We start from the raw sequence: 12,390 nt of genomic DNA, 5'->3' as shown, positions 1-12,390 counted from the left end.
TTCTCCATTCAAGTAGATAGGAGCTGCACTGTCATGACTGGAAATAGCCTCCCGAGAGCGTTTCAAACGTGGCAAACAGTGGACTGACTTGCTAGAGGACTTTGGTTGCACTCACATGCTCGTGCGGATCCAGCGAGCAGCAGCAACCTCCTGACAGTTTAAACAGCCTGGATTGCCTGCTTGGATTGTGACCACTGATCATCACGATTTGTGAATCAGAGGAACTTTTGATTGTGAAGTTTTGATTCTGGTTGATAGAATATGCACTTCAGAGGAAGATATTAGATGAGCACTCGACGAGAAGAAAACGTTGGATTTTGATGAGGTTCGTGAATTACATATGTTTGATCGAGATATCTGCATATTTGCAAATGGTATATAATAGAAGTTTTATTGATATTTGCCTTTTATCATTAGAAAACAAAGTTAAAGTTGACAGGAAACTGCTGAGGAGAGGCTGATAGAATTGGTGCTTTAGAGGTAAATAAATGAGCACTCCACAGGATGCTGGATCTGCTCAAGTTGTAAGATTGGTTTATTACATTTGTTTAAACGAGATATGTGCAGATTTGCAGATGGTATATAAGTTTTATTGATATCTTCCTTTTTATCATTAGACAAGACAGTTAAAATTTACAGGGAACTGTTGAGGAGAGAGAGGGAGAATGAAACAGGTGAGTACTTTAGCATTATGAGCTCAAATGTGTCTGCAGCGGCTCTGATATGCGGACCGTTTAAATGAGACTGTTGCACACCGGTCTATTACTGTAGTAACACGATGCACGTAACAGCAAAATGAACCGTGACTGGTCGTTTATATGTCTCAGTCGCTTCACATGCAAGCAGGCAATTTTTGGCGCCCTCAAGAAAAAATCATCCAAACAGGAAAATGTATCGCCAATGCTGATAATTAAACAAAGTCAGAATATTGCCCGATTCATCGGCCTCGGCGATATATCGGTTGACCGCTAGATTTTATCTCTGGATGTTTTACCATTGATTACTGCTTTTCATGATGGCAGTATCCAAATATAAACATTCTTCACAGACAATGGCTCAAAAATAGGAGAGGTGGCATATGCAATGTTTGCTGCTGCTAGTTCTGTTGCTGCCCGTTTTAGCTGGGACATCCTGTATTTTGGCCGAAATTACGAGGTCTCATACGGAACGCCTTTTATCTTGGGGTCCTGTATTTTAGCAGAGAGCGAAACATCCCCCATTGAAGGCTTTGTGTCCCGTATTAAATCATTAAATGGTCGGACGGTGAGACAAGGACCTGCGTCCTGTGATGAAATGCTCAAAATACTCAAGCGTCCCACATTCGCGTGACATTCAATACTTTATCGCAAATGTTAGTTACAAAAGAATGATGATAGGCATAACTTTGGGCAGATGTGTGAATGGCTTTTGGCTGCAGAAACATGAGTAAATGGGCACTGGAGTATTTAAGAGTAGATTAAAAACACATGACAAGGTCTTTGAAAATGTCTCTATGCGAACAATCGCTCAGATGTAAGTTTGCACCAGTTCACTAATAACTCGCCAGTGTGTTCATGTTGACTGACTGAACAATGTAAACAGAGTTAGCTGTCTGCCTCAAAGTAGGTGGAGCTCCAGGTCACGACTACAGATGGCAGTAAGAAGTGTTATGAACCACCTATACGAATGCAAAAACACCTTTGTTTTGGCCAGATTTGTTCTAAATGATGTCACACTTTCATTCTTCGATTTCTTAGGAAGTGTGCAGGGGCCTTAACACTTACATCCAAATCACAAAAAGCCACAGTCATCCAATACATCTAACGATATCCAAATTAACTGAATCATTTACTGTAGAATGAGTGATTGTGAGACAAGGTTGTGAATGAAAAGCCTTTGTTTTAGGAAACAGAGCAGCCACTTTCATGTTTATTTGGCGAGAGTGCTCTGATGCAGTACAAGAGAGCAGAGAATGCATTGCTTGTGCAGTAGATACATGTATTTTCACCTGTACTACTCTAAAATTGTAACCCACAAATGAGAAGACCATGCAAAATTGTGCTGCATCCTCAAGGTCTCTATTGTTCTACTGAGATGGCTTTTAAGTCAAGCCATGAAAACAACTGTAATCAAACCTAATTTTTGAGTTCATATCCTGCACAAAACAGTTGTGGATTGAACCACTTTTAATCATCATGCTGAAACCAGCCTAAAGTGGTTTGCTAGTCTTAGCTGGTTTATGCTGGTCTACACTGAAAAATAAATAAATAAATAATAATAATAATATTAATCAGTATTTTTCTCTTGTTTCCACAAATAAATAAATAAAAATCTAAACCTACTCAAGGTGGTTTACTGGTCTTAACTGGTTTAGGCTGGCCTAAGCTGGTCTACACTGAAAAGCAAAATCCTTGCTGTTCTCATTTTCCACTAAAAATGTCTAAATATCCTTAAAACAAGATTTACTTGAGAACCAAAATAAGAGAGTTTAACACAATGTAGAGATGTTCAAGCTTAAAACAAGAAAAATGTTTTACTTACATTTAAAAGAGAGAGGTTTTTTTTTTTCTTACCCAACTGGCATTTTTTTTTTCAAGCATAAACCTCACTATTTTATTTACTTATTCATTTATTATTATTATTATTTGCTTCTCCAGTAAATGTGTCTTCTTTAAAGGATGTTTAGATATTTTTACTGGAAAATGATGACAGAAATGCGGAGTAAATTTATTATTTTTTTTTCCTCCCACACTGACCAGCTGACAAGTTCCCAAAACCCCTCTAAGACTGTCAAAACTAGGGATGGGCATTTTTGCCATTTTGTCTACTAGAGAACTCAGACTAATTATTCGAGTACTCGAGGGGCAATGACATGTATATAACTGTTTATATAATAACATGTCTGACAAACGTATATGGCTGCTGCATTGTGTCTTTTTGTTCCAGTGTATCCTCTATTCATTATTATAGGCTGTTATAAAATAATCTGTTACAAAATGTACAAAAGATTGCATAATCAAAATGTAATGTATCATATTTTGTCATTATGTGAAGAATCACTGCCCAACCCAATGAAAGAATGTGCACAACGTGCGTCTGTCTGTTCTTCCTTCAGGTTACCATAGTAATCCTAGTAAGCGTGCACTATTTTTTTATTTTTTTTAGTGACTGTCTGAACCGTCTATTTTCAAATCGCGGATGACTTAACAGGAGATACCATAACCATTGCGTTTTTAATATGCGTGTTAAATTGAAGTTCAGTTTTGAAGACGCTGCATTCTGTTCCATTTAGCTGCACTCTGTCTAGCTGTTTGGAACACTCGCAGCACGTTGAGTCCACTGCCACACACCTGGTGTGTGTGTGACTCCCCAAATGTTCGCTCCTGTGGGGAAAGCCGCGATGCTCCATATTGTTGTTGCTGTGATGATTCATGAAGCATTTCATTAAACTCGGAGAGTTGGAATTTCCACCTTTCAACTGGGAAAAGTGCAACAGAATGACACTTTATGTCAGACTTATAACTTGGAAACTCATGCGGAAATCTTCAACTCCCATTTGTCGAGATGCAGGTGTGTGTTACATCACGCAAACATGTCGGCACCCAGGGCAGGGATAAATAATATCCTTTTAATAACTTTTAATAAATAATATCCATTAACTAGTCAAAGTTATAATAAAACGTGTTTAGGAAACGTTTTGTAGAGACAGGTGTTCAAAACACAGTTAATTACACTCTCTTCTGATTATCGTAACGATAGCATTGCAGCATCGTATATCAGTTTGGTTGCTATGAGACATCTCTGACAATCAATGTACCCCTCAAAATCACAACGTAATCAATCTCAAAATTAAAAATAAGCTCCCTCTTTGACACATTTGTGTTTAGTTGTCAGGTAATTGTCACTGAATTTCGAATTAAGTGAAAAGTAGCGTTATGCTTGATCATCATTGATCATTGTTTTCATGATCGACCATTGTTGCCACATACGAGAACCTGAGTACTCATGCCCATCCCTAGTCAAAACCTACCCACCTAACCAGATACATTTTAGGCTAGTTTAAGCTGTTTTTCAGCAGAGTAATAACCCCAAGGAACTCATATTTTTTTTTTTTTCTGTTCTCCTTCATAGGTCAACATTTAAAGAGTTTTCAGATAAGTACGGAAAAGATCCACGATTCAAACAAGTTCCGAAGAGGAAAGACCAGGAGTTGTTTTTTACCCAGTTCATCAGCACCTTGAAAAAACGTGACAAAGAAAACAGAATGCGGCTAAGAAAGATGAGATAAGGGTTTGTAGACAGGGAAATGAACTCTGCAGAGTACTGTGAAGGGATTACCTGAGAATGTTCATTACATTGTCAGGAACAGTGTATACAGTGATACCATCTGTCCATATGTCTGACCAAACAACAAAGGATGAAACCAACAGCAGTGTTGTTTGCTTTTCAATGACTGATTTGCAAACCAGCTCAGTCTGGTTCAGTCAAATGGGCGTATTAATGGGTAAGTGGTTTGCTAATGAACTCTTTGTATCTGAGTATGTTTCATATTGAAGCACTTTATCTCTAGTTTGAGTTTAACAAGTTGTCTGAATCGCAACGCTGAACATGAATACAGAGTTGGACTGAACAGAAGTACACAAAACTACATAAAGCCATTTACCTGTGCACGCAGGTAGAACATGTTATATATTCCTGTATATATTATATAAATAATTGTAAAATAAATGTTGATTTGCCTGGCGCTGTGACCTAAAAGTGACTGTAGAAGTAAAAAACTTTTTGTCTAATGAGTATGTTCAAGTAAGACTGATTCTCCACTGCATCTGTGAGAATCAAGAAGTGGTGTTGTGTATTGATAGATTTTTTTTTTTCTTTTTATGTTGTCAAACGGTTTGTTGTAATTCAGTTTGTTACGATATTGTAGAATTAAAGTGATAAGTTTGTCACTGCTTCAAAAAGTTGTACATGAATTTCCATTAAAAGGCGGAGTGAGTGGATTCTATTTACTGTATCAAAAACTGGGAAATGTAATTGAAAGAGTATTGTTTAGATGTTGGTTCATGCATTCAATTCATGTAGCTTTTTGTAATTAATTGGTTTATTTAACTTATTCCTGAAGAAATGCAATTCCATGGTGTTTTCAGTCAGTTCAAGCAATACACAAAAATGCCATATTGTTACCATGTAACAAATACTTTGTTCTGTTCAATCCCAATTTCTTTTCCCTTTCTGTATGTAATGTTTACTGTAATACCACAATCAGAGCTTTAAAACTACAAAAAGATTGTTGATTTGATTATTATTATTATTTGATTTGTTTGATAGTCAAATAAAATTCATACATTACAGAAAAATAAATATGGATGAAAAATTATCTCTGAACCACAAACAACAGGATAACAATGCTTAAACATAACCACTCGTTAAATGCATAGATATTGATAGGGACAATCTTCATTAAATGATCTGCTTTCCTCATTGTTCTGTTAGCTGACACGATTAGGTTCATTTGTGTTCCTAGATGGATTAGATTAAATTAGAATTGAATTTGACAAATTCATATTGATGCATTGTTAATCCATCTACAGTGTAAACTCAGACAATACAAGCCACATCGCTGCTAATAGATAGATAGATAGATAGATAGACAAAATCCAGTTCCCATTAAAATATTATCAATCATCAATACATAGAGTAAATAAGTCATGTTATTCCCTCCCAAATCTAAGCAACTGCCCTATGATAAAATCCCCTGTAAACATCCACCTTTAATAAACAAGTGAATTATGTTCTTGTTGCTTGAGTTGAGTAGTTTATGATCTCTTCCAGCAACACGTACATTTGAGCCATTTACCAAACACTGAGAATGTGGTTATTGGCATTGAGGCCCAGTACTCGTTTAGAGGGTGAAGGCGCAGGAGTGTGCTCTCATTACTGGTGATGCTGTGTTCCCTTTGTGCCTCACACAGGCTGACTGAACCATGTCACTGGTGAGGAAAAGTCAACAGCCATTCTCCATCAGTGTCACTTCAATGAAACACAGCTATAAATAAGTATGGGTACAGCAGACAGTGTGCTGGCAAACTGTTTTGTGGGGGAGTAAACTCCATTATGCCTCCACAGGACATCCATACTCTGGCTTCATTCCAAGCTTGCGCCTACTCCTATCTATTATTGAAACTACAGGTGACTCAGGCTTTAAAGTACACAGTAAAAATATGGTGAGAAAGCCAGGCCCAGGGTGAAGGGGTGGAGATCACTATACCTGTACTGAGTGTAAGGGCATCAGTGTGGATGGTTGAGACCATCTGTAAACAAAAAGTTTTTGTGGAACTCTATGTGGAACACATTGTACAATGTACATCTCATTAAATGGGTCTATTTAAAAAACGTAGGTTCTTAATGTGGCAGTCGATTCTATTTTGATCAGTGTTACTGTAAAATTGGCCCACTTTCTCCTGTTGCAGTTTCATATAAGCCTTTTGTTGGTGGACTACCCCGAAAGGTTTGAACACTGTGGCTTTATGGTAAAACCAAAACATTGCTCTGTTTTTTTGAGCATCCTGACATTTGATCAACGAATGGCATGAGTATGAGGCTGGACTATCAGTTTCTCCAACCACTGATAATCTTAAGCATGTTCATAAAACCTTTTTGTGCTGGATTTTAAGTCATATCACACTTTTAGTGCCTTGTAGACTTTGAGTTGCTAATTTAAAAGGGTGGACAGCAATTAGCAATCAAGTACTTAATTGGTGAGTAGCACTTTAGTGGCAGCCCTCCTCGTGAGAAGACCTAACTCGGATAAAGATGAGCAAGTCCACTGAGCAAGGACACTGACAAGGCTCACTACGCTAAGTTTTTCTTTCTCTTTCTTTCTTTCTTTCATCTTACACTTTTTCTACTTCCCTATCATTCTTGTAAAATGTGCTTTCAGTATATTTCTTTTTTTTTTTTTTCATTCTAGGTGGAAATCCACATACACAGCATCGTAGATAACACACCACCCAGTACCTAAGGCTGCTTGGTACTGCCTTACCACAGTCCCTTTCTCTCGGTTGGACTGTGGAACTGCTGTCAACAAAGCTGACTTCATCCCTGCCTTCAAAATCAGTCAAAACTCAATATTTCTGCTTCCAACCGAGATATGGGTTGGCGAAGACAAAACGGTGACCCACTAAGCCCCCTCAACCGACTTTTCTTTCATCCACACCCTTTGCTTGACAGGCCGTGGTGGAGGAACTGGTTTGCTAATTTTCAACACCTGGAAATACACTCCACTCTCATCTCTCTGCAATAACACATTGTGAAAGGGAAAATTAGGAAGTGGGAACCAGTTTACACACTTTAGTGTTGTTTATTGCCACTTCTAAGCATACACACAAACAGAATAAACTCAACCGCTCAAACTTCAACATAAAGGAATGCTATCACTCCTAAACACCGGTACCTCTTTCTCTTCATCTGCGGCTCTGGCTGCTTTTTATCTCTCTCCAGCTCTCACTGCAACACAAAACAGCTGTTAGAGATCATTTCCCTAGGTGTCAATCCTTACCACTTTCCTCACCCGGTCTCACTCTCCACAGAACGTCGCTCGACCACGCCCCCATCTCCACACGCATCTTTTGAATATCATACCATTACTATGACTAAGCCTACTATAATTCACTTTGTGATTATCTAATCGCTATCCTGGTCAATGAGGCAACTTCATCAAAGAACTAGACATGCTGATGTCCTCCGTTCCTGAGGACTGCACTCTGCTGGTGGTCTTTGGGAACTTCAACATCCACCTAGACAAACCGAAAGCGGTTGACTTCTTAGCTCTTCTGCCCTAATTTGACCTTACATTAATGCACACCCATGCAACACACAGACCAGGAAAACAACTAGACATCGTCCTCACCCTTAATTGTATCACTAGTAATCTTCTTGTTAGTCCTCTACATATCTCTGACCACTTCTTCATCCAGTTCTCTGTTACTCTCCTTCCTTCCTTACTACTCACTCTCTGGTCTCCTTCTGCCATAACCCTCCATCCAGATTCCCCCCAACTTTTTTTACATTCTCTTCTCTCTAACCTCCCCCACCATCTTCCACTACTTTTCTGATGACTTTGCCAGTTTTTTCACTGGCAAGTGGCGACAATCAGCAGCCAGTTCTCTACACCACACACCCACAACCAATCTATACCCACATCCCATCCTCTGTTCTCCTCTCTCTCTCTCTCATCTTTTGGAGGCTGATGCCTCCAAAGTTCTTATTTCCAACTGTCCTACTACCTGTCATCTTGACCCTGTTTCTTCTCATCTTCTGCAAGCTAGCTCTCCACCAATCTTGGCTGCACTCACACACATCATCAACACATTCCTTACAACTGGAACCTACCCCACCACATTTAAGTAGGCTCAGTTAATGCCACTGCTCACAAAAACAACACATAACCCCACAGTATTCGATAACAACAGACAGCTCTCTCTCCTACCTTTCCTGGACATATTTATTAAGAGGGTTGTGTTTAACCAGCTGTCTGCTTTTCTTTAATGGAAAAACCTACTTGACAGTCACCATTCTGGTTTAAAAAAAAAAGACATTCCACTGAGACTGCTCTCCTATCTCTGACTAAAATCCTGCAACTGGCAAGAGCAAATTCAAGATCATCTGTCTTCATCCTCCTTAATCTGGCTGCTGCCTTTGACACAGTGAACCACCAGATCCTCCTGTCCACCATCTCAAACCTAGGTATCAGATGAACTGCGCTTGTCTGGTTCAAGTTGTATTTCACAGGTAAATGAGTAGTGTTCAATTAACAGCAGCTAACCACTGGTATTTCTCAGGGATCAGTGCTTGGACCTCTCCTCTTCGCGATCTACACAACATCACTTGGCCCAATGTATTCCACTACAGATTGCAGAATACATGCTGTAAAATGTAATTTGTAATGTATTCTGTTAGATTACTCAAGGTAAGTAACATATTCTAAATACTTTGGATTACTTCTTCAGCACTGGTAGATTTTTTTCACTTGTTTTGACTATAAAAACTCTGCCAGTACAGTAAGACAAAATACACGTTAAAAATACATTCTCTGAAAAACCTAAATATCTTATGCAGTGTTGTTTCTAAAACAAGATAAATCAAACTGATCTTGTTTTAAGGATTTTTTTCAGAGAAAGTGTTTCACCGCTGTTCAAATGCACTTTGGATCGCATCATTTATATGTATAAATGTTTTCCATCTGAAAGGACGAAATATTAAATGAAACAAATGACAATAAAATGCAAAGTAATCTCTTCAGTAATCAAAATACTTTTTGAATGTAACTGTATTCTAAATACCAATTATTTAAATTGTAACTGTAGTGGAATACAGTTACTTATATTTTGTATTTTAAATACGTAATCCCGTTACATGTATTTCGTTACTCCCCAACTATATATATATATTAGATGATTTTAATATTAATTATTTGAATAATTTGAAGTCATCTTGCAGCACCCTTGGAAGTTTGCCAAGGCCCCCTATTAGGTCCCGGTCCCAGGTTAAGAACCACTGGTCTAACTTAGGCCTTGTCCACACTAATACGTTTTTGTTTGAAAATGCATCTTTTTCTCTCCGTTTTGGCCTTCCGTCCACACTGAGGTGGCGTTTTTGTCCACGAAAACTGAGCTTTTTGAAAACGCACTCCAAGGTGGATACATTTGAAAACGCTGTTTTCGCGTTGTAGTGTGGACTATGAAAACGGAGGCTTTTGAAAACGATGATGCATTTTTAGTCATGTGACGCAGTCATGTGACCCATTCAGTCCAAAACAAGATGGTGGACGATGTTGTATCGCAGTTGTTTTGGCTACTCTCCGAGTACAGGGACGTAATCGTTTTCAGACGTTTCAGTGTGGATGAGCAACTTTTGGAAAACGCTAGTGTGGACGGAGAGCGTTTTGAAATGAAAACACTGTTTTCAAATGTATCCGGATTAATGTAGACGTAGCCTTATACAGACTAAATAAATCACATACTGTCTCTCTTTGGAGGAAATGTGGATTCAGGGGGGACATTATAAGTGGCTTTCTCTGTGAAAGAGAGGTTTGGTGTGATCAAGTGTATCTCCAGAATACACAGAGAAAAATAATGCTTTAGGATCAAACCTATCTTACAAACAGAACAGGAAAAGCAAGCGTGTGCAGGCTTTATAGACCTCAGGTGCACTGCTGCTGTGGTAATGCATCAGAATTTATATCGATCAAGATGCGCAAATCAGAAGGCAGAACTGAAGAGGGACAGGAATTCTGCAACATTCTTGTTGCAAATGTAAATAACATTCCACTTCTTCCATTGATGTAACATCGGAAATTACAAAAAGCAGAAACATTTATCACACGTTGTGTCAAAGACAGTCCTGTTGGGAAATAGGGTATGATGGAGAATACTATATGGGTCTTTTTCCATTCTTTCACAAAACTACATTTCACATAACTACATTTTCTGAAGATAATCTGAGTGGTGCTTGCCATACAAAACATGCCGGCTTGAATGCTAGGGTGTTTTGCAAGGTCAGTGATGTTGCTAAGGTGTTCTGATTGGTTGCTAGGATGTTCTCTGTGGTTGACAGTGTATTCTGAGTGGTTGCTAGGGTGTTATGGGTGGTTGCTATGTGGTTGCCAGGGCATTCTGAGTGGTTGCTTTGTGGTTGATTGGGTGTTTTTGTGGTTGCTTACTGGTCCAAGTCAAAAGAGCCCACTCTCAAGTCTCTGTGATATTCTGGTCCCTAAATATGGTTGTTATAGTTATAAATATGTGTTGTAGTTAAAGTTATAAATAAAAAAAAATAAAAAAATAAAAATAAAAATAAAAAAAAATCTAAAAACTAACACACTTTTTAATTCATAATGTGAACTTCATATTAAAATGCACTCATTAGTGAAAATGAGAATTCTTGTTGTACAAGAATAAATATGCAAATGTAGGATAATTGTACTGTTTCATGTTACACTTTAAAATCAAAATAAAAAAATAAAAAAATAAAACATCACTAATGTAATATTCATGAGACAGTGCAGTATCAGTCGCTTGTTAGTTACTGCAGGAGATCTTAGTTTGGCCAGGAGGCGTGTTTTGGCGGTGGGCCCCAGGTACTGCTGAAAAAAATCCACTAAATAAACTCTTTGCAGTGGTTTCCTGCAAGCACAGTTTGTTCCAGCAGTTAGAAGTTCTCATGTACAATACGTTTGTTACAAAATCCAATCAACATGATGAGAATGAAGTGTGCAAGTGCTCTTGCTGACGGAGGGGGGGGGGGGGTTCCAATTTCAACACATTTTGTGCTGTTTTATGTAATATTGTACTTCATACAGAGAGTTTAAGCTTTGAATTTAACTGTGTGACACGACTGTTTTTCTGCAAAATCGTTCATGGTTTCATGCCACGGCATCCCCCAGACCCCTCACAGTCTGTTCACTGATCATCTGATTCATATTGCACACACAAGTCAAAAGTCTGGCTGTGCAGGACTATGACATAACCCACATGATTTACTATAAAATTATCACACACACTAACTAAACAAAATATGGAATGATAATTTAACAGAAAACAGCTAAGCATTTCTTACCAACTAGAGACTTATCAAAGCAAGTTATCAAAGCATCCAAATCAGATGACACGTGGGAAGGTCTTTCAGCTTATCTGTTCATGCCAGGTGCATTCAGAACAATGGATGACATTATGTCAACGAATCATTCTGCTTGGATTTGCTCTCATTTCAGTGTCTTCCTAATCTAGATATCTGATAAGAATCAAACAAATAGCATCTTGATGAACTAATCAAACAATGTTTAAACCATCATATAAACTCATGATTACTAGTGAGCAAAGCATCTTCGCTTCCTTAAGTTTCCAGTAAAATCTACTGGAACTTTATCTGTGTTAAACATATTACTTATTATATTTAAAATAATTAATTTCATAAATGCACCAACATTAGTTTTTGGGGAGCCAATAACACAATGGTTTCCTTAGATACTGTTTATATATTGAATTGGCATATTCAAATACAGTCTTTGATAACTGGCCAAAGAATGTAATATTATTTACTATTATGTATTATATATATATATATATATATATATATATATATATATATATATATATATATATATATATATATATATAATAATAATAATAATATATAATATCTAAAATAAATAATAGCATATAAAATTAATTCTTTGGGCAGTTATCAAAGACTGTATTTGAATATGCCAATTCAATATATAAACATTACATTATATTATATTATATTAAGTCATTAATAAATTATATAATAAATAAATTGTACTGTAAGATATAATTTACTATTACTATGGAATTTATACTAATAATAATTTATTAATTAGTTTATTTATACTGT

General features: G+C 37.4%; 1 protein-coding gene across 2 annotated transcripts in view; it reads left to right on the top strand.

The window, feature by feature from the left end:
• The window catches only part of LOC127427324 (transcription elongation regulator 1-like protein), a 107,945-nt gene extending 102,630 nt beyond the window's left edge, over nucleotides 1–5,315 (top strand). For both annotated transcript variants that reach the window (XM_051674872.1, XM_051674873.1), the window contains exon 14: nucleotides 4,111–5,315. In XM_051674872.1, coding sequence (XP_051530832.1) covers nucleotides 4,111–4,267 — 157 coding nt within the window. In that variant the 3' untranslated portion in view covers nucleotides 4,268–5,315. The remainder of the gene's footprint in view (nucleotides 1–4,110) is intronic.
• Nucleotides 5,316–12,390: the final 7,075 nt, after the last annotated feature.

This window comes from Myxocyprinus asiaticus, chromosome 36, assembly GCF_019703515.2.
Source record: "Myxocyprinus asiaticus isolate MX2 ecotype Aquarium Trade chromosome 36, UBuf_Myxa_2, whole genome shotgun sequence".
NCBI classification, from domain to species: domain Eukaryota; kingdom Metazoa; phylum Chordata; class Actinopteri; order Cypriniformes; family Catostomidae; genus Myxocyprinus; species Myxocyprinus asiaticus.
The sequence above is the reverse complement of the archived record's forward strand: the minus strand, read 5'-3'. Positions and strand labels throughout refer to the sequence as shown.